Below are 26,697 nucleotides of genomic sequence, written 5' to 3' on the forward strand. Positions count from 1 at the left end.
TATTCTATTCTATTCTATTCTATTCTAGAGAAGGCTGATCCTGGAGTTGGACACTGCTTTCCCTCTCTCTCTAGTGTGTCCCATTCAGAGATTACTTCTCTCAGTAGAGAGGCCTTGCTCTTGGCTTGGAGTAGTTTTCAGTGAAAATAGGACTATATTTTTTCCCATGCTAACTGCTATTAGAGAACACAAATTATCTTCTCTCACGTAGCACAAACGATAAGAAAGCAGCTGCATGTTAAAAGGAAGATCTTGTCATTATAAGAGTAATTATCTATTTAGCAGGATAATTTTGAGAAAGCAGTGCTTAAGCAACAATATTTCTTCATTTTGTGTGTGTGTGTGTTATATTATTGCAATGGTAGAAAACCTTACAACTAAAACACAGGATCTGCATAAAAAAGGGAACAGAGAGTATCCAGAACATTTGAAAGAAAGAGTTGGGAAGTGTTTCATCAGGCAATTTAAAATGCTGAATATCCTATTTGTAAATGATAAAATAACAAGTTTTACATATACAGTAAATAAGGTGAGGACATTATATACGTTCACTTTGGAAGCTGGAAACTCTGATGGCTACATGATATTTTAAAATATAAATTTACAAGCTCATGACTATATTGTCGTAACTAATATTTTATATTGCCATCTTAACTTGATTGCTCAATAGTCAATAGACAATTTAGCATCCAAAACTGGTTGGAACAGATGGTTATGCCTGGAGTCTCCAGTTCTACCAAAACAGTTCCAGTTCCCCCAAAACAATTTCTTTGTGGGCTAAATAAAATATAGAAATGCTCTAGCAACTAAATCCTTAACTTATCTTTTAACTTTTTAAAAATATAATCATCATGGAAAGTACCATAGAAGAACTCAACAAACTGATTTTTTTTCATTTGTTACAGCTGTTGTACTTCTGCCATTGTCATATAAAATGGGTGTATAATTTCCTTTGGAGGCATAAATTCTCTGCTTTTGTAATAATCCAACATGCTAACACACAAGTGAGGTACTTTAGTTGATAGATCAATCAGTTAAAAATATCCATAGTTGATTTAGCAGGTGGAATCAGTTTTAATCACTGATCTAGTTAAGGAGTTATTTCTTGGATTTTAAAAAAAAAACTGTTTTGGGTCTGCTGTATTTCTGCATTAGATGGAGAAGAAGACTTATAGAAGCCTACAAGACAGTATTTCCTTGTAATACTAAATGATGAATAGCTTTGTGGATAAAATTAGATTCTCTAAAATAGTTCTGGCAAGGATTTGACAGTACTCAAATTTGTTTAAAATATCCAGTACTTTTTAATTTATCAAACATCAAATGATTCTTCAATTATTGGAGATACACTACAAACATACTACACATTTAAAGCTTGGGATCCTTTTTCATGAATGGAAAGGTTTGAATATCGTGACATCAAATGTACAAATACACACAATCCTTTTAGTTTCAGGCTTTATTTGGTGACCCATTATATCTGTCCCTCTCTTGTGATGTTTGCCAACAGCTGAACAGAATGTTATCAATTCTCAAACATTCTGCAGAGGGAGCCTTTGACCATATAACCCTTTTCAGCATTTTTCAAATGTCCTCATTTGCATATCTCATTTATCTCCCCCTATTCCTTTACTCCCCAAATTGATTCATGCTTTAGTCTTATGTCTAACAGTAATAATGAACAAAACACACCAACTTGTGAATGTCATTCTAGGAATGAATGAGAGAAACAACAATGGCTCTGCAGGCAGAAAACACAAGGAAGGTGTCCTTAAGGAATACACTGGACATGTAATAGCATGCTTGTATCTTCTCATATGAAGAGTGGTATTTGTCCAGGACCTGCACAAGAGTCTGCTGCATCTGGAATACTCTTATGCTTCTTATGTTGTATATGCACATTTAGAGATTTGACCCTGGAGAAATGTTGGAATCTGAAGAGGATTTTGTCTTAGTCTCTGGATAGACAAGGAAGCCGGTGAAGGTTATGTATTTGCCATGATTGCTGTAAGCACCATAGCCATCATGCTGGTGACTGTAGAGCCAGACAGTGTCACCAGCTTGCAGAGGAAACATAATACTCTGGCTCTGCATCTCCCGCCTTTTGGAGTGGTTATCATCATAGATCATGGCCTGAACTTCATTGTGGTTCTTCATCAGCTTTACTGACATTGTTTTGAAAGGCATTTTACCAATGGTAAATGAAAAATAGTAGGCGCCTGGAACACGACATGTAAAGATGCCAGTTGAAAAATTGAAGTCATTCCCGATGTTCACAAACTCTGTGTCAAATGTGATGGGTTCGTGCTGGGTTTGCTTTTCATCCGATCCTAGGAGGCTTTCGGAACGAGCAGCTGAAAAGGCAGAGCGAGGATCCTGTGGTCTAGCTGGTTCATCAGAAAGCAGGAGCCTTTCTGAGACTTGGTTTTGGTTGATGGAAAGCTGCTGAAGGACATGAGAGGGAGGCTGAGATGGTTCTTTTCCTAGTTCTGGAGAGCCTACTCTATTTTGAAAGTAGCTAGAGGTGTCTGGATAAATGAGGTACCCATTGAAAGTTGTATAGGGCCCCACATTGCTATATAGGGCATACTTTGGATCCCCATGCAAACGTAGCCACACAGTATCACCGTAGTCCAATTGTAGCATGGCACTTTGGCTGGCCACTTTTCGCTCTTTACGGTGATGTTCATCATATACAATTGCCTGCACTTCATTCTTGTTTCTCATTAGCATGACTGATAAATTTTTCTTGGGGTACTTTCCGACAGTGAAGGAGAAATAGTAGGCTCCAGGGATACGACATCGAAATAGTCCAGCTTTGGGGTCAAAGTCATCCCCTATGTTTACATAGACCTTATCAAAGGTGATCACCATCTCGGTGCTTCCTTCCATGCTGCTGGTCCTAGCGACAGAAAAGGCAGATCGGAATTCAGTCCCGGAATCAGTAGGGAAGCCATACACAAAGCAGAAGGCCAAATGGAAGAGAAGGCCCAAGAAAATTTGATTTTTCCGCTGGGCCATCATATCTAAAAAAAAAAAAGTGGAGGGGAGGAGACAATTTAACCAATGTATTCAAAAACTGCTTTTCGACCAGAGAGTAGCCTTAAAACTTCACTTACTTTTGTATAGCCCAGGGGTCTGCAAACTTGGCTCTTTTAAGACTTGTGGACTTCAACCCCCAGCAAAGCTGGCTGAGGAACTCTGAGAGTTGAAGTCCACAAGTCTTAAAAGAGCCAAGTTTGCAGACCCCTGGTATAGCCAACAGATAAAACCCAGACACTGCTACATTTGATACCAGCTCTTTATTGGAAGCATAATAGGAACACATATTTTACACTGAAAATGCAACAGGATATAATACTTAGTAAACATGCAGAAGACAGTATCACAGAATATGTCTGAATATAGATATACGTCACTATTAATTCTCAAACCTGAAAAAATACCTGTTAATCTGCAGAAACATAGTAGGGCTACACCTTTGTCCTCACTGAAATGCAATTAGGTAGGAATAGTTTGGGAATGTTAAGTCTGTATTTAATATTGACAGTATGTCTCCAGACAAATATTTTCGATACTGATTTTGTATCAAAATACTGTTGCTGCAGTAACCTAGTTGAGTCATATGGTTCAGTTTTAAAAAAAACATTCTTAATTCTTTTTCCCCATCTAATTTACTGTTGTAATCTCCTTGTGTTTCAGTTTTCAGAAATTATTATCAGCTGTGTATTGTTATTATTGCTATTATTATTAATTTTTTTAAAAAAATATGAGACTTTATTTCATTTAGCTGGTTAGTCAAAAGCTCTTAAGATTCAACTGGCCAAAAAAACATGAATATTTAGGTGCTGATTCTTTGTTTTATTATATTCACTTGATTAAAGAAGAATGCAGAACTCACATTTCCACTCTTCTGCCTCCTCCCAATCCCCACCAAATTGGCCTAAATGACACCATCTCATTGCCAACCGTAACAGTAAGGATGATTTTGAGAAATCTGAAAAAAGGTGTGTGTGTGTGTGCAAAGAATGCAAAGGGAAAAAATATTCCTATAATAAAGCAAAACATGTTAAAGTAATAAATCCAAACTCTGTGACTGCAGTGAATCACACTGGCAGGATTTTAGAAAAGATAACACCTAATGCATTTCTCCTGCTCCAGTATTTATGATTCTAATGACAAGAGGCCAAAACAAGATCCGTGGTCACTTTCAGTCTGAGAACAAGCCTGTCAGTCACTGCCAAGACATGATGCTCCATTCACTGTCCTCGCTCTCCCAGGCTCATTAAAACATCACTCAGTCGGAAGGCCTGGTGGCTGGGATCTCTTTTCTGCCATCTCTGTCTCTCCCTGTCACTTCAAAGTTGGTTTATTGCCATCAACAGTCTACAATTTCAGAGGACTCTTTCATCAGAGCTAAATACTGTCTTAGGTGGAAAGTTGGTATTGCAGACATGCTACTGCCATATGTACTCATCCTATACCTAAACAAAGAGACATTCAGAGGTAATACTACTTACTTACTTAGGGTTCAGTTTCTTTGGAAGGTGTACACCGGAGGGTGACAACGTGTCTTTGATAAATCATGTATATGATGGTTCACTAAAGGACAATACTCTCCAACAGATTTGAGAGAAAAGGCTAGCTATACTTGAAATAAATGACAACTAAAATATATGAGATCTACTTGACAAAGGCATAAAGTAAAGGATGGTATGCCAAGGTCATTTTTTTTTTCACTTGAGCTATTAATATTGGATTAGAGAACACATTTGGATTCAACCGACTCAAGTGTAATGGAGTTAGAAGTGATTTGAAAAATGTTATTTACCTCGGTAAAACTTAGGATGAATTCCTATTTTATGAACAGCAATCATTTTTTCCCCCTAACTATCTTCCTCTTTTTGAAAAATCTCTTAATAGTTTATTTAGCTGAGGTTTTTTTGTGAATTCAGAGTTGGTGATGGAAAGACTTTCTTGAAACCCAACATCATGTATTTATTTGTGCATAGGCTGGAAATGACAAGCAGATGGTCCAAGTATGTTTGTGATGCTTCCACAATAGAACCAGGCCTACTTCTTAAATCCAAAAAAGGGACAACATTAGGTTCCTTTCTATATTTTCTGAAAGAACAATGTATTCCGTATCATCCGATCAGACATTTGTTCAGTTAACAGGATTTTCCAGTCATTTGTTCTCATTCCCAAGGTATGTTCCATGGATGAACCGTGTGTGTGTGGGCGTAGTGGATCCAGAATCAGCTCTTCTGGTTCAACAGAGCAGCATGTGCAGCAGTAACTTTGGTTTCAACCAACATATATTCAACAATGCATTTTTCTTGACATATTTTGACCACTGCTTCACTGGCCTCCATTTCAAATGTTATCAGTGTGCCCAAGCAGTCACTTCACATAAATAGAAGATTATGGAGATGATGAAAGATGTTAAGATCTGCACATTGTTAAGCACATAACTATTTAAAAGAGAACCATTGTGTTCTCCAAATCCTAGCACTACTTCTGCTGCTCACAGTGTAAACGATGGCACATTTGCTCAAGTACTTTGGGTAAGGAAGAAAATTTGAACTATTTATTTGTTTCTGGAGTTTGTAGCCTGATGCAATCAAATAACTCACTGGTTTATGGGGAGTACCACAGAAATTACCACATCCATCATAAACTCTACTCCGTACAATATAAGACCTCAGTGAAAACAGAAATGACAAAAAAACTAAAAATAAACAATACACTATATTAAATCAAGAGAATGCCCTCCATAATAATTCAGTTTTCAATCATTTCCTGAAAGCCAGAAGGGCAGGGTGAGTTTGATCTCCAAGAGCAGACTGTTCCAGATCAATAGCCACTTCTGATGGTCCCCACTGCTGTTCTAGTAGTCATCATAAATGATTCTACTTGCAGCTATGTCCTTAGTGACCCGGAAGTCAAAACAAATCAAAATATTATAACTCACATTAAAACTGCAAACCAACTGCAGTATGTTTTCCAACTACAGAAAATGGAGCTTTTCCTAATTTGAAATGGTGTAGGGTTTCCTGCCTCGGCAGGGGGTTGGACTAGAAGACCTCCAAGGTCCCTTCCAATTCTGTTATTATGTTATGTTATGTTATGTTATGTTATGTTATGTTATGTTATGTTATGTTATGTTATGTTATGTTATGTTATGTTATGTTATGTTATGTTATGTTATGTTATATTTTAAATTGGTATAATGTCAGTTCAGCTATCTGGTTAATCAAAAATCAGTAAGTTAGTTGAAATATCAAGATGTTGAAAGAAATGAAATACGATAGCTAAACAGACTATTTTGCATATATCCCCAAATCTGATAATAAAATGCCTTAGAAAATCCTGACACTTTCTGGTTGACTGCATTTAATACATCACATTCATTGTAATGTTTAAGGACAGTTTCAAATATCTCAGTTATAAGAACCATCAAATGAATAGCCTGCCAAACCTCTGCTAAGCATGGACATAAAACCATTTTCTCTTTGATTCATTCATATGTCATACGTTAGATATTCTACAAATCATTCACTGCGCAGACAACCAGTATCAAATGATTTATTTATTTACTAACAGAATTGATTTGGCCACCTATCTTAATGATGACTTTAGACTGCTCACAATCCATTACAAAAAAACCTAGTTAAAAACAAAAATACCCTTCCCCTCAGACCATTCATCTTCACAGCTCAACCCCTATCCGAGTCCAATGCTTGGGAGAAAAGATTAGGGAACCTTTCCATCTTTGGATCAACGATCACCCTGTCTAATCTGGTAGGACAGGTAGATACTTTAAAGCAGGGGTTTCCAACCTTGGTCCCTTTAAGACTTGTGGACTTCAACTCCCAGAGTCCCTCAGCCAGCAAAGCTCTGGGAGTTGAAGTCCACAAGTCTTAAAGGGACCAAGGTTGGAGACCCCTGCTTTAAAGTCTCATTTTTCCAAGGTTACTTTGAGATCTGTAATAAAGGGTCCTGAAATGTTAGATATTTTGATATTATTCCAGGCATCTGTTGAGATGAGCAACACCTCATGAAAGCTTATGCCTTTTAATTAAATTTGTTAATTGGAAAATGTACTATCAGATTCCTTCTAATTTGAGGTGAACCTGAAAGCAGTAAGAGTTACCATGGCTTGAGAGGTCCATGAATGGGGATGTATATCGGTACTCCCCAGACTACGTCCACTGAAAAAAAAATCAGCTTATGACCAGTCCTCTAAGTAGCAGCCATTTCGGTGCCCCTATAGACTATAACCCCTATAGTCAGGTGATCAAAACTTGGGAGCTTGGCAACTAGCTTGCATTTACAACTGCCTCTCCCTATATTGCCACCTCCAGCAGACATTTATCATCTTCTTTATTTGCCTCCCCTCCACTGGGGTCCCTGACGTTTATTGGCCGTGTAATGCACAGTGAACCACGCCCCTTGCCACTGCCTTCCCCTCCAGCTCCCTTGCCATGAAGGCTCCACTGAGTAGCCATACAGAGTCACTGCCAGGCATCCTGGCCACATGTGTGGGAGACACTGTGGAAACATCCCCACCTTGTTGCTTGGCAGAAAGACTATTCTGGCTGGCAGTGGTACGTCGCATAGATGTCTCAAGGCCCCAGTCCCTTCCCTTTCCTGAGAAGCGATTGCCAGCTTGTGTTCCCTAATGCCTGCCCATGCTCCTTGGCATCTGCCACTCTACCCATGCTCTCTAGCACTTGCCCTCCCCCCCATGGGTCTCACCCATGGGGGGAGGGGGCCTGTTAGCCTGGAACTACAGCCTCTTCCCACATCAAGATCACGTGATCCTCTCACTTAATGATCTGGACCAGGGGTCACCAACCTTTCGGACCTCAGAGACCACTAAATTCCTAATTTTAAATCCCGCGGACCACTAATATGAATTTTTTAAAAAGATAAATAGTATTTAGTGCAATATAAAAAATGCAAATAATTTTTCTGTGGACCACCAACATTTTCTCATGGACCACCAGTGGACCACGGACTACTGGTTGGTGATCATTGATCTGGACAGTGAGTTGTGGGGTGCTACCGGTTTACCCTGGTTCAGGCAAACCAGTAGCAGTGGCGGCAGGAGACTCCGCCCACCCGCCCAGACATCATCAAATATGTTCTGCGCATGCGCAGAAGTGGTGCACGTGAGAGTGAACCAGTAGCAAAGGTAAGTGAAATCCACCACTGTGGACAGTCCTGGAGTTGACGGTAACAGAGACTGCTGGGACTGCCATCACTAAGTGGTGCAGTCACATGACATTGTGATTTACAAATTGTCCTCGACTTATGACTGCAATTGAACCCAAAATTTCCAATATTAAGCAAGACAGTTGTTAACTGAGTTTTGCCCCATTTTACAACTATTCATGCTACAGTTGTTAAGTGAATTACTGCAATTGTTAAGAGAATCTGGTTTTACCATTGATTTTGCTTGTCAGAAGGTCACAAAAGGTAATCACATGACCTTCGGACACTGCAACCGTCATAAACACATGCCAATGCCAAGCATCTGCATTTTGATCATGTGACCCACGGGGATGCTGCAACAGACGTTTAGTGTGAAAAACAATCATGTCACTTTTTTCAGTGCCGTTCCCAGTTTGAATGCTCACTAAATTAATGGTTGTAGTCAAGGGCTAGCTATTTTTAGCAAGCGCAATTCTATTCCCAATCGCTGTCATTAGCTAAGGACTATTTGTAGTTTTACCCATTAACTGTTTCCATCATATACACAGTATAAACTCTTTTTTTGCACCCTGACTATTGATTAATGTATTATGTGTGAGGGAGAGAAGTTGGGATTGCTGTCTGCACTTCTGGAGAGTTGCTGCAAGTCATGTATAACCCTTCCCATCCTTCCACTTCCCATTCTTACTTCCATTTATTCACAAGCATCCATGGCCATGTTGCAGCTGCCTGACTAATTTAGCCTCACCTAGGTGTTTCCAGGGAGGTACTGATATCTATCCAGGTTTATAGTTTACAAAGCAAATGTTAACTTTGATTGAGAAGTGTGTAGCAGTAAAGCAAAAGTGATAGCACACGGAGAAGCTACCCACAAGCAGGGGATAAAAAGCCAGCAAACTAATGTGCTGAAACTGACCAGACTAAGGATGCTAGCCAGATGAATACTATGTGACTTATTGTGACTCCCCCCATGCCTTTGCTAGGGTGCAAGTGTGGCCAGCGAGTGACGCATCTGGCCCTTGGGCCGCGAGTTTGACAGCCCTGGCATAGGACAATGCTTTGTTTAGGAGAGGCTTCTACAGGGGTGAAATGTAAAATTTGTTAGTACCAGTTCTGTGGCCGTGGCTTTGTGGGGATAATGTGACTGGGTGGGTGTGGCCAACTTTTTTTTTTACTTTTAAAAGCATTTTTTTCTACAACTTCTTCAGCCAAAGAGGTTGTAAAAAATGCTTTTAAAAGTCTGTGATGATCATGCAACTCAGCTGGGATCGCCAGAGGAAAAAAAGCTTCTAAAGGGTTCTGATGATCCCAGCTGAGTTGCTTGATCGCCAGAACCTTTTAAAAGCAGTTTTTCTACCAACTCTTCAGCCAAAGAGGTTGCAAAAAAAAAATGCTTTTAAAAGGTTCTGGCGATCAGGCAACTCAGCTGGGATCGCCAGAGGAGCCTTTTAAAAGCTTTTTTTTACAACCTCTTCAGCTGAAGAGGTGGTAGAAAAAATGCTTTTAAAGGGTTCTGATGATCCCAGCTGAGCTGCACGATCATCAGAGGCTTTTTTTTTACTTTTAAAAGCATTTTTTCAGCCAAAGAAAAAATGCTTTCAAAAGTAAAAAAAACAAAAACCCTCTGATGATCATGCGGCTCAGCTGGGCATGGGTGCAAGGGGGGGGGGAGAGGGAATTTTGCTACCGGTTCTCTGACCCATCCGCCACCATCGCTATTGGATCAGGCGATCCAGTCCAAACTGGGAGCATTTCACCCCTGGGCTTCTACCTTTGCTGAAAGTCCCAAAGCAGGAATAATTTATATCATTTATGCATTATAAGAATAAACCACATGGGGATTTCAAGGTTAATATGCCACAGCTGAATGAGCAAATTCTCAATAGGTAATTCGAAGGACTGAACTCTAATGCTTTCATTTCAGCTTGTTTTCTGCATTCAATACAATTATTTCAGCCGTTGCTCAGCAGCTTTCTGGTCCCAGAGAGACTCTCTCTTCATATTAGACATTGTTTCACTGCTTAATCATGGCAGAAATTCTCAGCTGTTCCTTCTGGTACCAGAGGACCTTCAGGTCTCCCAGAACATTATTTAACTGTTGGGAAATGCTAATGCTAGCAAAGGAATGACTTATCCCTCTCATGAGAATTCAAAAGAAATCTCAATAAAGAGATCTCTGGGTTCTTTCAGGATTTTAGAGCATGCAGAGCAACACACTATTTGAAGAGAACCATCACACTTCCTTTGCCCTTTCTATGTCTTATTAAGGGTGCAAATCAGGGGTGAAATCAAGCAGGTTCTGGAGAACCAGTAGCGGAAATTTTGAGTAGTTCGGACAGCTGGCAAATACCACCTCTGACTGGCCCCAGAGTGGGGTGGGAATGGAGATTTTTGCAATATCCTTCCCCCAGGAGTGGAGAGGGAATGGGGATTTTGCAGTATCCTTCCCCTGGAATGGGGTGGGAATGAAGATTTTGCAGTATCCTTCCCCTGGGTAGGGTGGGAATGGAGATTTTGCAGTATCCTTCCCTTGGAGTGGGGAGGGAATGGGGATTTTGCAGTATCCTTCCCCTGCTACGTCCACCAAGCCACGCCCACCAGGCCACGCCATGCCCACTGAACCACACCCACAGAAACGATAATAAAAAAAAAATGGATTTCATCACTGGTGCAAACATTTTCCAATGTGTAATTGTGCCAAAGATCTAACAAAAAACAAGCAATAAAATGTCTGAATAAGATGATCCATTTTAACCAGGGTTGGGTTCTAGCTTCAGCTACTATTTATAGAAGCTTCTTTCTGATCATACAGATACAACAGAGAAATGTTGCTAGTAGGGAGATCCAATTTCTGGAGATAGGAGCATTTGGCTAGGAGAATTCTTCTCACAAGTCACTCACCATTGAAACCAAAGGCCAGGCACAGTGCGACTACAATGCCTTGCATTCTCAAACCTGGCTTCCTGTATTTGTATTAGACCCACAACCCTCAAAACCTCCTATATGAGGAGAACAGATTGTGTAAACTTACCAAGAACGTTTGACTGCAAGTTTCATTTACGTTTCATTTCTTGCTTTAACTGATAACTTAAATAATATCCACAAGACCAATTATTGTTACTAATCACTGTCTCCAGTTTTCAAATGCTTTACTGTATGTAGCTGAAATAACACAAGAAGAAGATATTAACAGACTTAAGAGTAATACACACACAAAATTGGGGTGAGAGACAACCAATTGGGGTAGAATTCTCCATGAAGTAGGTCAGCAAAGACCGAGTACACAGCAGGACAGTTTGTGAAATGAAAAGCAAAGTGAGTAGCAAGGTGTTCCGAAATAGACATAAAAATGTACAAAGCTTCAGTTATACAATTTTGGTTGCCATCTTGTTTTTGGTTTTTTTCTCAACATACTCTGTAGACTCCCTTGATTGGTAAAGGGCCGAAAACAGAGGAGAAGAAAAATGAAATGCTATGGCTACTCTCCTGACAATAGTCAGGAGCATTCCATTTTTCAAAATTTGTTTGCAGGTCACAATTGTTTGTCACAACATTATAAAGGGTCAACATTAATGTCTTGTTTCTTTGCCCTGAAGGTCAGCAGACACAGTTATAGAAATGCTAGTCTCATAATTGGACTGACAGTCTAAGCCGGAAGGCCTTTTCTGTTCAATAACAGCTTTTTCCAGAATTCTAAATGCTGTTATGACTGTATCCAGATCGAAGGGTTACTTAGTGAATAACACAGAGGAGCGTGGTGTGTGTGTGTGTGTGTGTGTGCGCAAAGTCTTTTTGCCAAGAGGTACAGATGTTTAGCATAAGGGATGAAAATTAGGGCAGTGATCTCACCAGTCCGCTGGGTCCAGCCTACTCACAGTCAGCACTAGGACTGTCCGAAACCTCTGAAAAGATGTAAATTTTGATGCTTGCAAATCTGTTTTCTCGAGATACTCTCAGAACTGACAAGGCCATTCAAGGTCAAATCGGTTTAGTTTGGGGTTTTTAAAATGATGAAATGTACTTGAGGTGGAGGTTATTAATTAGATTAAAGGTAAAAGGTAAAGGTTCCCCTCGCACATATGTGTCAGTCGTTCCCGACTCTAGGGGGCGGTCCTTATCTTCATTTCAAAGCCGAAGAGCCAGCACTGTCCAAAGACGTCTCCATGGTCATGTGGCCGGCATGACTAAACGCCAAAGGTGCACGGAACACTGTTACCTTCCCACCAAAGGTGGTCCCTATTTTTCTACTTGCATTTTTTACGTGCTTTCGAACTGCTAAGTTGGCAGAAGCTGGGACAAGTAACGGGAGCTCACCCCATTACGCTTAATTAGTTTAGGATAGGTATTAAGAGTAATACCTTTCTTCCTGTACTATTTCCACAACATAATCTTTCCCCAAGATACTGTATTTCAAGGTTATGTGAATTACAGTACCCACAATGTATTATGTGAAAACTAGTCCATGTGATTTAATCTAAAGGACGTATTTTCCTGGATTTGCACTACAGAGTTGCTTCTTCTGAGTGTTCGGTAAATAACTTGGTAGCATTTGTGCACTGCCTAGGATTCTGTATCTTCCTAGAGAATACTGGGTTTTGTTTTGTTTTTGCTTTTTCATATAATGAAAAACATGTTTATCTTAAAGCGACTAATGCTATTTATCACACTTATATCTTCCCCTTTTCCCAAGAACCTGAGAGCAGCCCAATTGGAATGTTATAAATGATGAGATAGGAATTTGCTCATTGTCATCCCCTAATGAGATTTCCAGAGTTTAGAAGTTATTAGATTCCCAAGCCCACTTTCAAAGCTCACATTTTGTCATTGTTGGTTTAGATGTTTTATTTGAACAGGAACTGTTTGTAACAGGAAAATAAGTTGTAACAATAACTGCTGTTCCGAAATACTTGTTTTAAAATACAACAAAGATTGTTTTCCTAAGCTCTATCTTCCCTTATTCTATGTGCTCAGGCTTGATAAATTGACACTTACAGTCTGAAACGTAATGTAGAATGTGAGCATCAGAGTGTGTTAATATAATGCAACTGGCAGTTGGAGCAGAGGGGGAGTGGGGGCAGAATGTCCCAGCCTGCAGCATCCATCGGTATTCATCTGGCTAGCATCCTGTCAGTGTGCGAGAGTTGAGGGGTGTTTGGAAACTCAAACAGTATTTGCTGTGTGAACAAGAAGGAAAAAGGAAGGAGGTTGGGCGTGGCTTAGCTCAACTGTTATATAGTAAAGCTGCTTGCTGCTGTGAAAGTAAAACTGAAACTGAAAGTCCTCTCCTCTGTTTGTGTATTGCATTTGGAACAGATTTCTTTTGAGGTGGGGAGGGGGAGTAGAACTCCTTAGCATCAGAGTGTGTTAATAATAATATAGGCAACACTAATGCTCTGATGGTAATTTCGAAAAATCCTTTCATAGTGAGCACCTAGAAGCCAAGAGGAACATACTTCAAGTTTGTAGGCTTTATAGTTCTGGAGATTTCGTGATTAATGCGTGAGTGGTTCTCGCTTTTATATATATATATATATATATATATATATATATATATATATATATATGTATATATATATATATATATATATATATATATATATATAGATAGTGTAATGATGCTTTAATTAGCAAACCTTTTAAACAAGAACAGTTTTGTTTTCATATTAACATTTTGTAATGATAACAGAGTTGGAAGGGGCTGTGGAGGTCTTCTAGTCCAACCCACTGCTTAGGCAGGATACCCTACACCACTTCAGACAAATGGTTATCTAATCTCTTCTTAAAAACTTCCAGTGTTTGAGCATTTACAACTTCTGGAGGCAAGTTGTTCCACTGGTTAATTGTTCTAACTGTCAGGAAATTTCTCCTTAGTTCCAAATTGCTTCTCTCCTTGATTAGTTTCACGCACCGCTTTTTGTCCTACCTTCAGGTGCTTTGGAGAATAGCTTGACTCCCTCTTTTTTGTGGAAGTCCCTGAGATATTGGAGCACTGCTATCATGTCATCCCTAGTCCTTCTTTTCATCAGACTAGACATACCCAGTTCCAGCAACTGTTCTTTGTATGTTTTAGCCTCCAGTCCCCTAATCATCTTCTTTGCACTCTTTCCAGAGTTTCAACATCTTTTTTACATTGTGGTCCTTCTGTATCTTAAGCCTATCTTCTGGAGTGATAGCTATTCCTGCCAGTTTGGTGTTGTCTGCAAATTTGATGAGTTCCCCATCTATCCCATGATCTAAATCATCGATGAAGATATTAAAGAGTAATCGACCTAAGACCAAGCCTTGAGGTACCTCACTGCATACTTCCCTCGATGTTGATGCAGTTCCATTGAATGTTGGGTGCAGTTGGTCAGCCAATTATGAATCCATCTGGTGGTGATGCTCTCAAATTCATATTTTTCTACCTTATCAAGTACTAGGTTGTGGTCTACTTTGTCAAATACCTTACTAAAGTCCCAGTAAATTGTGATGTGCGTGTGTGTGTCTTCAAGTTATTATTGATTCCTGACAACTGCCTGGACAGATTCATGGACTTCTCTTGGAAAGATTTGTGAAAGTTGTTTACTCTTGGCTTCTTCCTAGCACTGGGAGAAAGTGACTGGCTCAAAGTCACCCAGTTGGCTTCATGCCTAAGATGAGACTAGAACTCACAGACTCCCAGTTTCTAGCCTGGTGTTTTAACTGTTTTACTAAACTCTCTCGTGTAGGTGGATGAATAAAAATGGTTAAGCTTGAATTTTCTTTATGATACCTAATTGATGACACCCTTTTAGTAATCAATCTTCAAGGTTTAATAAGAGGACCGCAATAAGGTATTCTCAGCAATAATGTTGTGCCCTCATACATGCCTTGTGTAGTTGCTTCCTCTTATAAAATATGCCTCTTTTTGACTAGGACTATCATTTGAGCAATAAAGATCATTGTTGATTGTTGATACTATCTTCCCGTTGGAAAAGGATTTCAAATTTTTCTTATCATTCATGAGAGAAATTAATCTGATTGTCTGGCTTCTTTTTCACCAGTGAAACATAATAGCAAATTCCAAACCAGGTTACCTATTGAACCGATTAATTCTTTCTCCTTTGTGATTAATATTTATATATATGTGTGTGTGTGTGTGTGTGTGTGTACACACACACATGTATGTGTATAGCTAGCATATTTACATGTGTGTTATGTAGGTGTATACTTTTGAGAGCAGGCAACAGAATTTCATTTTTAATCTGTGCTAGAGTACCTACCCACAGGGGAAAAAAATGACAATAAAGGTTATCTTATCTTTCAATAGCAAAATTACTTTAAAAACTGTTTATCCAGAATTATGTTCAAAAGGTTGCTTGTTTTATTTTTTATTGTTCAGAAAGTGGCTGTTATCAATACATTCCTGGTCTTTTTAGATTTGCACACAGTATGGCACAACACTCAGCCTATTGCCATGAAGCCTTCTTTGGTTGTGGACACAAAATTCAGAGGTTTTAATATTTAAATGTCTTTACAGGTCCTGTTGAAACTAACACTCTAGCACAAAATTTCTCCTGCTCCAATGACATTCCTCCCACACACTTTGATCAACCATTAGACTAAAGATAAATTACAGGCTTTCTAGATCAAAGTATTTCTTTCAGCTACTTCTGTCATCCAATGCTCCCTCTTTCTCCAAATCATCTAGTGAACCTTCTCAACTTCATGCTGTAGTCAATCATCACCCTTCCTTAGTAATTTTCCAGTTAGAAAAAAAAAATCAAACTACTCGCTTCATATGATTTAACATTTATCACTTCAAGAACAGAGCCAATCTAGTTGCTTTACTGTATAATTTTTACTTAATTCATGCCAAATAGCCAGACTGTAACAATACGTCAGCTTCATGAAATGTCCTTTTCTAGACAGATTTATGGTTTTGGAAAATTTCAGATTCAGGTCTTAGTATAAAAACATTGTCCTTGTTGATGGATTCACTTACTGTATTAGTTCTTCTATATTATTTAGGAGAATACATTTAGGAACTAAGCGGTGAATTCCACAAGATCGCTGAGATCAGATTAGCCACAGATTCAATCCAGAGAAACAACATAGATAAAATTATGGAGGTGATGGTCTATTCTCCGAGCTTGTGGGTTGGTTTCTGAATGTTTTATTACCAGTCTTGGTAACATCTTCAGTGGAATTTAAACAGGCTCTGAGAACGAACCTTCACCTTCATCCTACGCCCAAGCTACAGATACTTGCCACTATTGCAAAGATAAAATTATATGATTTATAGATCAATTTCATTTTCTATAAGAGTAAAAATAGTTTCATCCTTTTCTGCATTGTCTTTCTGATGATTTTGTAGCAGCAATAGCCTTTATTAAGTTTATAAATAAATTAATCCGTTTCATATTTTTTTCAGTTTTTAATTTTTTGAAACGCCAGCGCACCGTATTCAATTTAGGCATCAGTTTGACAATTTAAAGGAAAATGATATACAGTTTTATACTGGTGTTTTGACCGTCCTTCCTAAAAAACTGATTTTCATTAGCGTGTTTTCATTCGTTATTCTTATTAGTGCATGGATTTATATCTCTGTCCCAGGAAAACTGCAGCACAAAATCCAAAGGGACTATTTCCAAGCATAATTCCAAAGTGAGTTTGGCTGAGAGACAGAATGCCTAACCCAAGATCACCCAGCTGGCTTTCATGGATGAGGTGGGACTTAGAATTTACAGTCTCCCGCTTTCTAGGCTGACTAGACCAAACTGGCTTCATTCAAACATTCCATCCCCATGCATTTCTCTATCCATTTGTTAAGCTACTGAAGTTCGCAGATGACACAACAGTGATTGGTCTCATTCGAGACAATGACGAATCCGCATATAGACGAGAGGTCGAACGACTAGCCTTGTGGTGCAACCAAAACAATCTGGAACTGAACACACTCAAAACTGTAGAAATGGTGGTAGATTTTAGGAAAAACCCTTCCATACTTCCACCTCTCACAATACTTGACAACACAGTATCAACAGTAGAAACCTTCAAATTTCTGGGTTCTATCATATCGCAAGATCTCAAATGGACAGCTAACATCAAAAACATCATTAAAAAAGGACAACAAAGAATGTTCTTTCTGCGCCAACTCAGTAAGCTCAAACTGCCCAAGGAGCTGCTGATCCAATTCTACAGAGGAATTATTGAGTCTGTCATTTGCACCTCTATAACTGTCTGGTTCGGTTCTGCAACCCAACAAGAAAAACACAGACTTCAGAGGATAATTATAACTGCAGAAAAATAATTGCTACCAACTTGCCTTCCATTGAGGACCTGTATACTGCACGAATCAAGAAGAGAGCCGTGAAAATATTTGCAGATCCTCGCATCCTGGACATAAACTGTTTCAACTCCTACCCTCAAAACGACGCTATAGAGCACTGCACACCAGAACAACTAGACACAAGAACAGTTTTTTCCCAAGGCCATCACTCTGCTAAACAAATAATTCCCTCAACACTGTCAGACTATTTACTGAATCTGCACTACTATTAATCGTTTCATAGTTCCCATCACCAATCTCTTTCCACTTATGACTGTATGACTATAACTTGTTGCTGGCAATCCTTATGATTTATATTGATATATTGATCATCAATTGTGTTGTAAATGTTGTACCTTGATGAACGTATCTTTTCTTTTATGTACACTGAGAGCATATGCACCAAGACAAATTCCTTGTGTGTCCAATCACACTTGGCCAATAAAATTCTATTCTATTCTATTCTATTCTATTCTATTCTATTCTATTCTATTCTATTCTATTCTATTCTATTCTATCATTCTTACTCTTTGGATTAGGTAGCCCAAAGAGAATGGGAATTGTAACTCTTCTTTTTTTGTTTAGGAAAGCTGGCCTGAGCTGCATGGATGGCAAGCTGAGGCAACGATTTTCCTGTAGTCAGCATCTTGCCCACTGAAACCTAATCAACAGTTGTGACCTGAAAAAAAGTGTTTTCACATTTCCCAAGGGCCTGAGGCTGTCAGTGGTGTTAAGATGTATGTGCGGATATGTGTAATGCAATGATGAAGGTGAAAAAAAATACTCATTCTCCCTCCCTCCATCCCTCCCTCTCTCTCTTTTACTCTCTCTCTTTCACTCTCCCTCCCTCTCTCTCTCTTTCACTCTCTCTCCCTCTTTCTCTCTCTTTCTCTTTCTTTCACTCTCTCGCTCATTCACTCTTTCTTTCACTCTCTCTCTCTTTCCCACAATCTCTCTCTCTTTCACTCTCTCTCTCCCTCTCTCTCTCTCTTTCACTCTCTCGCTCTTTCACTCTTTCACTCTCTCTCCCCCCTCTCTCTTTCACTCTCTCTCTCTTTCACTCTCTCTCTCTTTCACTCTCTCTCTCCCCTCTCCCTCTCCTCTTTCACTCTCGCTCTTTCACTTTCTCTCTCTTTCACACTCTTTCTTTCACTCTCTTTCTTTCACTTTCTTTCTCTCTCTCTCTCTCTCTCTCTCTCTCTCTCTCACACACACACACACACACACACATCTTTTCAATCTATCAGATGCTTTAACATTGTGATCATTTCCTTTTCCTGGCTGAGTTGTTCCTACTGGAAGCCTCAACCCTTTGATCCGACACAGCAAGAATTTTCTTTCTTGTTCTTTACTCATTAGAGCAAAAGGGATTAACTTACACAGGGGAGGTGTGATAGTAAAATGTTGAAACAGGCTTGAGAAAATACATACATCAGTAGACCTGGGGCATTTCTTACTAGTATATTTTACATGTCTGAATGTAAAAAAAATAAATAATGAAAGAAAGAAGAGGAAAAAGTACTGGACAGTGTGAATACTGTATCTCTCTTTCTTTCACTTTCTCTCTCTCTCTCTCTCTCTTCTTTCACTCTCTCGCTCATTCACTCTTTAAATGAAACTCCCTGGTAAATAGCCCATTCTTGCCAAGGCAGTGATTAGTAATTTGGCCAAATGCAGTATTAGTATGCTAACTCTACTAATAAATAACATGATACTTACAAACAGATACGAAATACTCCCAAGCCTTTACCGATGCCTCTTGTACTATCCCTTTTAGTTCTTCTAATTATTGTAATACAAGACTATAGAAATGGAACAGGGACAAATCTAATTAGGTGAAATCTAATTCTGTTTGCCATGTTAAATCAGGTTTGGTTCATACAGAAAAAAGCTTCCCTAATATGGTTACTTCCAGATAAACATGGATTTGTGAACTTTTCCAGCCAATAAAACCAAAAGTCGAGCTGGCAGAGAATTATATACATTGTGGTTACTACAATTTAGTGGATATTATATTGGGGAAGTTCTGAGCATATCTAGCACTGCTAACTTCAAACTGAATAATAATACAAGACATACCACTTGTGGTGTTAGTTTAGTTCACAAAGAACTGGACAGCAACTGAACAGTTCAGATTTTAGTTTCTTGAATTACAAATAACAGTGCAACACCTATAAAGTTGATTTAGGAGAAGAAGCATAAGAATTAGATGGTAGGTATGACTAAAGTTCTGCCTTATCCAATGCACTGATTGCTAAGAGCCACTAATGTAAAATAACATAGAATAAATAGTATTGTAGGACTGGAAGGGACTTTAGGGATCTTATAATCCAATTGCCTGCCCAGGAAAAAGAATCCTTGGACCATCCCAGACAAATCTCAAGCTAGATTATCAAGGCAGTTGTTTAAGATTGGGTCATAACTGCTGTATTTAAGAAGCAGGATTCCCAGGAGACTTGCATAAATGTTTATTGCTGGATTCAAACAGAAGTGTCCAATCTATAAATTATTACTCAATTCTACATAATGTTTTTAAAATATGGGCTAATTACAAAAGAAGCTGCTTAGCTTCTTGCTTCAATATTGTTTATTTTCATGAAGATGAATGTATTAAAAATCAGTAGAGAGATAATAATTCATATAGATTGCAAGACTTAATCGTTAATCTGTTTTTTAAGAAGACATTTTTTGCTCTTCTTGGTATGCTAACTCTACTAATAAATAACATGATACTTACAAACAGATATGAAATACTCCCAAGCCTTTACCGATGCCTCTTGTACTATCCCTTTTAGTTATTCTAATTATTGTAATACAAGAATATAGAAATGGAACAGGGACAAATCTAATTAGGTGAAATCTAATTCTGTTTGCCATGTTAAATCAGGTTTGGTTCATACAGAAAAAAGCTTCGCTAATATGGTTACTTCCAGATAAACATGGATTTGTGAACTTTTCCAGCCAATAAAACCAAAAATAGAGCTGGCAGAGAATTATATACATTGTGGTTACTACAATTTAGTGGATATTATATTGGGGAAGTTCTGAGCATATCTAGCACTGCTAACTTCAAACTGAATAATAATACAAGACATACCACTTGTGTTCTTTGTTTGTTTGTTTGTTTGTTTGTTTGTTTGTTTGTTTAGTTCACAAAGAACTGGACAGCAACTGAACAGTTCAGATTTTAGTTTCTTGAATTACAAATAACAGTGCAACACCTATAAAGTTGATTTAGGAGAAGAAGCATAAGAATTAGATGGTAGGTATGACTAAAGTTCTGCCTTATCCAATGCACTGATTGCTAAGAGCCACTAATGTAAAATAACATAGAATAAATAGTATTGTAGGACTGGAAGGGACTTTAGGGATCTTATAATCCAATTGCCTGCCCAGGAAAAAGAATCCTTGGACCATCCCAGACAAATCTCAAGCTAGATTATCAAGGCAGTTGTTTAAGATTGGGTCATAACTGCTGTATTTAAGAAGCAGGATTCCCAGGAGACTTGCATAAATGTTTATTGCTGGATTCAAACAGAAGTGTCCAATCTATAAATTATTACTCAATTCTACATAATGTTTTTAAAATATGGGCTAATTACAAAAGAAGCTGCTTAGCTTCTTGCTTCAATATTGTTTATTTTCATGAAGATGAATGTATTAAAAATCAGTAGAGAGATAATAATTCATATCGATTGCAAGACTTAATCGTTAATCTGTTTTTAAGAAGACATTTTTGCTCTTCTTGGTATGCTAACTCTACTAATAAATAACATGATACTTACAAACAGATACGAAATACTCCCAAGCCTTTACCGATGCCTCTTGTACTATCCCTTTTAGTTCTTCTAATTATTGTAATACAAGACTATAGAAATGGAACAGGGACAAATCTAATTAGGTGAAATCTAATTCTGTTTGCCATGTTAAATCAGGTTTGGTTCATACAGAAAAAAGCTTCCCTAATATGGTTACTTCCAGATAAACATGGATTTGTGAACTTTTCCAGCCAATAAAACCAAAAATAGAGCTGGCAGAGAATTATATACATTGTGGTTACTACAATTTAGTGGATATTATATTGGGGAAGTTTTAGTGGTGTGGTGGCCTAGAGGTAAAGTTCTCGCCTCACAATCAGGAGGATGTGAGTTCAATCCTAGGTAATGACAGATATTTCTCTTTCTGCCCACAATGAGTAATTGTCTGCTGTGAACTCTACATAGGCGTTAGGAAGGGCATCTGGCCTGTAAATGTGCAAACTCCATTCAGTTACTCCAACTTCACCCTGATGTATTGTTAAAAGAAAAAAAATATTGGGGAAGTTCTGAGCATATCTAGCACTGCTAACTTCAAGTTGAATAATAATACAAGACATACCACTTGTGGTGTTAGTTTAGTTCACAAAGAACTGGACAGCAACTGAACAGTTCAGATTTTAGTTTCTTGAATTAAAAATAACAGTGCAACACCTATAAAGTTGATTTAGGAGAAGAAGCATAAGAATTAGATGGTAGGTATGACTAAAGTTCTGCCTTATCCAATGCACTGATTGCTAAGTGCCGCTAATGTAAAATAACATAGAATAAATAGTATTGTAGGACTGGAAGGGACTTTAGGGATCTTATAATCCAATTGCCTGCCCAGGAAAAAGAATCCTTGGACCATCCCAGACAAATCTCAAACTAGATTATCAAGGCAGTTGTTTAAGATTGGGTCATAACTGCTGTATTTAAGAAGCAGGATTCCCAGGAGACTTGCATAAATGTTTATTGCTGGATTCAAACAGAAGTGTCCAATCTATAAATTATTACTCAATTCTACATAATGTTCTTAAAATATGGGCTAATTACAAAAGAAGCTGCTTAGCTTCTTGCTTCAATATTGTTTATTTTCATGAAGATGAATGTATTAAAAATCAGTAGAGAGATAATAATTCATATCGATTGCAAGACTTAATCGTTAATCTGTTTTTTAAGAAGACATTTTTTGCTCTTCTTGGTATGCTTAGAAATGCCTCATTGATTCCAATATATCCAAATAAGTAATAAAAGGATATTCATTTCCTTTCAAAAGGAATTGCAAATGCAAAATGGAAAATGAAGAAACTTGACCAAATTTGAAATACACAACACACAATTCAAAACATCTATCGGGGCTTAAATGTTATTGAAAATGTTTCAGAAATCGAACAAGACAGAGATCACATTATTATATTTTTGCAAATTAAACAGGGTAATTGATATATAACAATGGGAACATTAACAGAAAGTAAATATTAAATTTACTATGATTATTGCACTCAGAGAAAACTGGAACAAGATCCTTCTTTATTTAATATAGAAGACCAGTATTGACTCCCAAAATCAATCAATCTCTGTCTCTCTCTGAAAGAAAAACATGTAGTGAGAATTTTTTTTCTGTTTTAAAAGAAACTTCTTGACTATGAGATTCCTTAAGAATCTCAGCTTCAACATAAACATACAAAACAGCACTTAAAGTAGTAGAGAAAAGCTTGGAAACTTGTGGTCAATGGTTATATTCTTGTCAAATTGTTGCTGTTAGTATTATTATTGTCATCATCATATCATCATCATCATCATCGACATCATCATGGCATCTTATTGGACTGTCTTTCAGGATTAGGATTGTGGACACTTTTTTGTAGAGGTTCTGCTCCACCCTGTTTCAGTTGGGGGAGCAAGTACACCTAGCGGCTATTTTCTTGTGGGTCTTTTCCCTCATTCCTTGCTGGGATCTTTCTCCCTTCCTATATAATGTTTACCTGAAGTCACTGGGAAAAATCAATTAGAGGTTTGGAGTTTGGTACCACCAATAAGTTGATGATAACCAGACAGAACGGTAATGCTGTTGAAATCTGTGAGGGGCTGGATACGATAGAACAGGTTTAAATTGAAATTTAGCAGGATGGAGATTCTGTTTGTTCAGCAAGAGAGAGAAGTGTTTTTCAGATATTCTATTTTGGATTATTTGTCCAGTTTTAGTATTATTCACCTTGATAGAGATAGCACTGACTCTTCACCTCTTCCTATTTTGATCCCCATCCTTCACTTCTTCCTTCCACTAGATAACATTTCATTTTACCAAGAAAGGATAAGACACAAGCCTTAAATGGGCTGAATCATAGAAGTTGAGTAGATCTACATCCATTGATTAGGTTACTTATTAATTCAGTCTACTGAAACTGGATGCTCCTGTTATGGAAACAAAAGTCGAAGAGTGAAAGAATACTGGACGAGGAAGCATGACAAATTACTGGTCCAAATGTCCTAATCAAGATTTTATGGATTATGTTTCAGAGAACTAAATGATGTAACTGATGAGAGTGCTAAGTATGTTCAGAATTCCAAAATACAAATTTGTTATTCTGATTCATGAAACCAGAAAATATCTGAGTTGGAAAGAACCGAATCTGAGAGGTTATGGATCTTTTAAACAAAGATATGATAAGAAGTTATGTCTGCTAAGGATGAAAACCAGTTTGATGAAGTGGTTAAGACATCAAGCTAGATTTTGGGGAAGGTGAGTTCCAGTCCTGCTTTAGGCACAAAGCCAGTTTGGGTGACCTTGGTCCAGGCTTTTTCTTTCAGCTCTAGGAAACAGGCAATAATTTCAAACCACTTCTGAAAAAACCTTGCAAGAAAACTGGGGCTTGTCCAGACAGTTTCCAAGAATTAGATATGATTGAATGACTGATTCCTGAGGACTCCTGCCTCTGTTTTCCCCTTGAATGTCAAAAGTAAACTTAATAGTCTCATAGTGAAATGCAGAGGAATCTAGAGACCAATTCCAGGTCCAGCTTTATTTTCTTACTATTGTTTACCCTTCTTTCTTTCATTACAAACACTGCAACAAAGACAGTTACCATATGGCTGAATGGGATGATATCCTCAAAAAACAAAAAAACGTAAGCCTCTTGTTGTACAGTACATCAGATCCTAGGAGAAGAGAAGCTGCTGGAAATTACCGTAGCATCAAAATGAATAACTGAAGCAGAACACATTCAATTCCTGAATAAATACAGAGGTCAGAGCACAACTTCCTAATCATTTGGATGTGCCAAAAAAACCCCCCTCAAAAAAACAAAAAACAATCCACTCAGAAAGAAAGTGCTAGATAATTACTCACAAAAAAAAACCAAAAAAACAAAACAAAACAAAAAAACAAACAAAGAACTGACCTAGGAACTTTGAGAGAGTTGGGGAAGAAGTCATTGCAAAAACTATAACCGTGTAATTGTGTATTTGACCAATCAGAAGACAACCCTTTTGCAAAAATATAGCATGCTGGCGAATTAATTCAGTAAGAAACATCACCTTTTGCAGCTCCTTATCTGCTTGAAAAATGGATGCTTTGGATGATTAGGTTTAGCTCCAGGACTGAATATGGTAATCTTGTACTACAAATGAACTGAACTATCTCCTCCTCCCTCATGATATGTTCTATATTCTGTCATTCCCGGGAATGTCCAACCTCTCTCCTGTTATAAATCCCAACCCCACATGAGAAAAAGACAGGCAAGAAAGGATAAAGAACAGGTGGTGTCCAGTGCTGATGTTAACAGATAGTAGTTTGGGGGTTCTTGAGTTCCCAAGTATTAGTTAGACATAAGAGATGCTTTCAATGTTGAAAAAAGGCTCCTTAAGTTTAATTGAAATGATTGCTAGTCGACAATGTCCACCTTTCTTCCCAGATACTGGTATATATGGGAGGCTGGTCCCTTTTTCCTGCCCTCCCCCCCAATTTGGTATGATAATTATACATCATCCTTTCTTTTTGACATTTTATCAGGCAGCTTGCAGACAAGAATGAGAAAGATAGATGCAAGTGCCAAGAGGACGCCAGCGGAAGGATTACTTCTAAGGCCTTGGGGCAAATAAATGAATCTGACCTAAAGACCAGACATACCCAGTATCTAGTCTGATGTGATAAAAGAGACAAAATGACCCTTGCTTTCTTCTGCTCTGGCTCAGATGCCAGGATTCTGCATGGGGATTAAATCCATTTTACCCAGACCCAATTCCATATAGAACAAAGCCCCATTAAAAACAAATCGTGCATCAATCTGTCCTCCTGATTTCCCAGGCAACCCCCCCACCCCCACCCCCGTTTCTTTCCTCCATAATGAGAGGCTCCCCTCCCTTTAGAAGGATAATGCTTAGGAGATGCTAAGATGTTACCCCACGTTCTATGCAACCCTTCGCGCACACACAAACCCTTACACATAATTCATCCGAGGAAGAGACCACTATATGGGGGCGGGGGTGAAGAGGGGAAGTAAGAAGAGGGGAAGGGGGGGAAAAAGAGAAGAGTCCATGAAAAGAATCCCGAGCGCGGGTGTGTGTGGAGTGGGGGTGAGCGGGGGGGGGGGCGCTGCCTTTTCTTTCTTTTACCCTCCGTGCTCAGGATCAAGCATTGGACTCTGGAGCCCCGAGGGGGGCTGATGCGGCGGGGCTGGGTTTCGTGCCTACCTGCTGCCCGAGGCGTCGTTTTCACGCGCTATAGAGAGACTGGAGGTTCTGGAGAGCTGCTGCTGTCGCCGCCGCCACTGCGAGCCTCGCTGCCGCCTTTCCCGCACTGCCAGTGTTGTGAGGCGCCGTCGCTATGAAAGGGCGGGCGAGAATGGGCGTAAGGAGCGCAGTGGCTCCGGTGCAAGATCGGTGACCGAAGGTGGAGCCTGCCCGGAGAAGGAACGGAGGTGGAACGGCGCCGGCGGGGGGGCGGGGAGCGCGCCTGCTAGAACGGACGTGGCTACAAGATACACTTCTTGGAGATGCGTTAACCCCGGACGGGGGGCGCCTTCCGATGATGCGGGGAGCCCCGCTTGATGGTTCTGCCTTCTCCCCTGCGGCAGAGGGTCTCTGTGCAGAAGGCCAACAGGTGCAGCTCTCTCTAGCCGGAAAGTGCGGAGATGGGAGGCTGCACCAGCCGAATTTCCCCTTCTAGAATGCATAGGTCATTATCCCTGACTTTTTTCTCCCAGCCACAAAGCGGCCGTCCGTGTGACACGGGTGGAGAATTCCCACAAGACAGGCCACCTGGGCAGGCTTATTTTGGGGGGAAGTTGGAGTGGCTTTCGCCTCTCCCTCCCTGCATGCTTTGTGACTTGACCCACTGGAAAGGTGGGGTGGCGAATTCTCACCCCGCTAACCTTGGTGCTTGTTCGTGGC

General features: G+C 39.1%; 1 protein-coding gene across 2 annotated transcripts; it reads right to left on the bottom strand.

Moving 5' to 3' along the window:
• Window positions 1-1,898: 1,898 nt before the first annotated feature.
• Window positions 1,899-26,697, bottom strand: C1QTNF4 (C1q and TNF related 4). 2 transcript variants are annotated; one of them, XM_058161852.1, is made up of 3 exons: window positions 26,679-26,697; window positions 25,999-26,129; window positions 1,899-3,026 (listed from the first exon to the last, which is right to left on the bottom strand). In XM_058161852.1, exon 3 carries the CDS (start codon window positions 3,022-3,024, stop codon window positions 1,903-1,905), a length of 1,122 nt encoding a protein of 373 aa, XP_058017835.1. In that variant the 5' UTR covers window positions 3,025-3,026; window positions 25,999-26,129; window positions 26,679-26,697; the 3' UTR covers window positions 1,899-1,902. The 2 variants fall into 2 exon arrangements, with proteins under 2 accessions (XP_058017835.1, XP_058017836.1); XM_058161853.1 differs by lacking the exons at window positions 25,999-26,129; window positions 26,679-26,697 and adding an exon at window positions 11,252-11,267.

Source organism: Ahaetulla prasina, chromosome 1, assembly GCF_028640845.1.
Source record: "Ahaetulla prasina isolate Xishuangbanna chromosome 1, ASM2864084v1, whole genome shotgun sequence".
NCBI classification, from domain to species: Eukaryota; Metazoa; Chordata; class Lepidosauria; order Squamata; family Colubridae; genus Ahaetulla; species Ahaetulla prasina.

Coding starts and splice junctions, on each gene's coding strand:
- C1QTNF4 (XM_058161852.1), bottom strand. CDS start 3,024: ATGATGGCCCAGCGGAAAAATCAAATTTTCTTGGGCCTTCTCTTCCAT.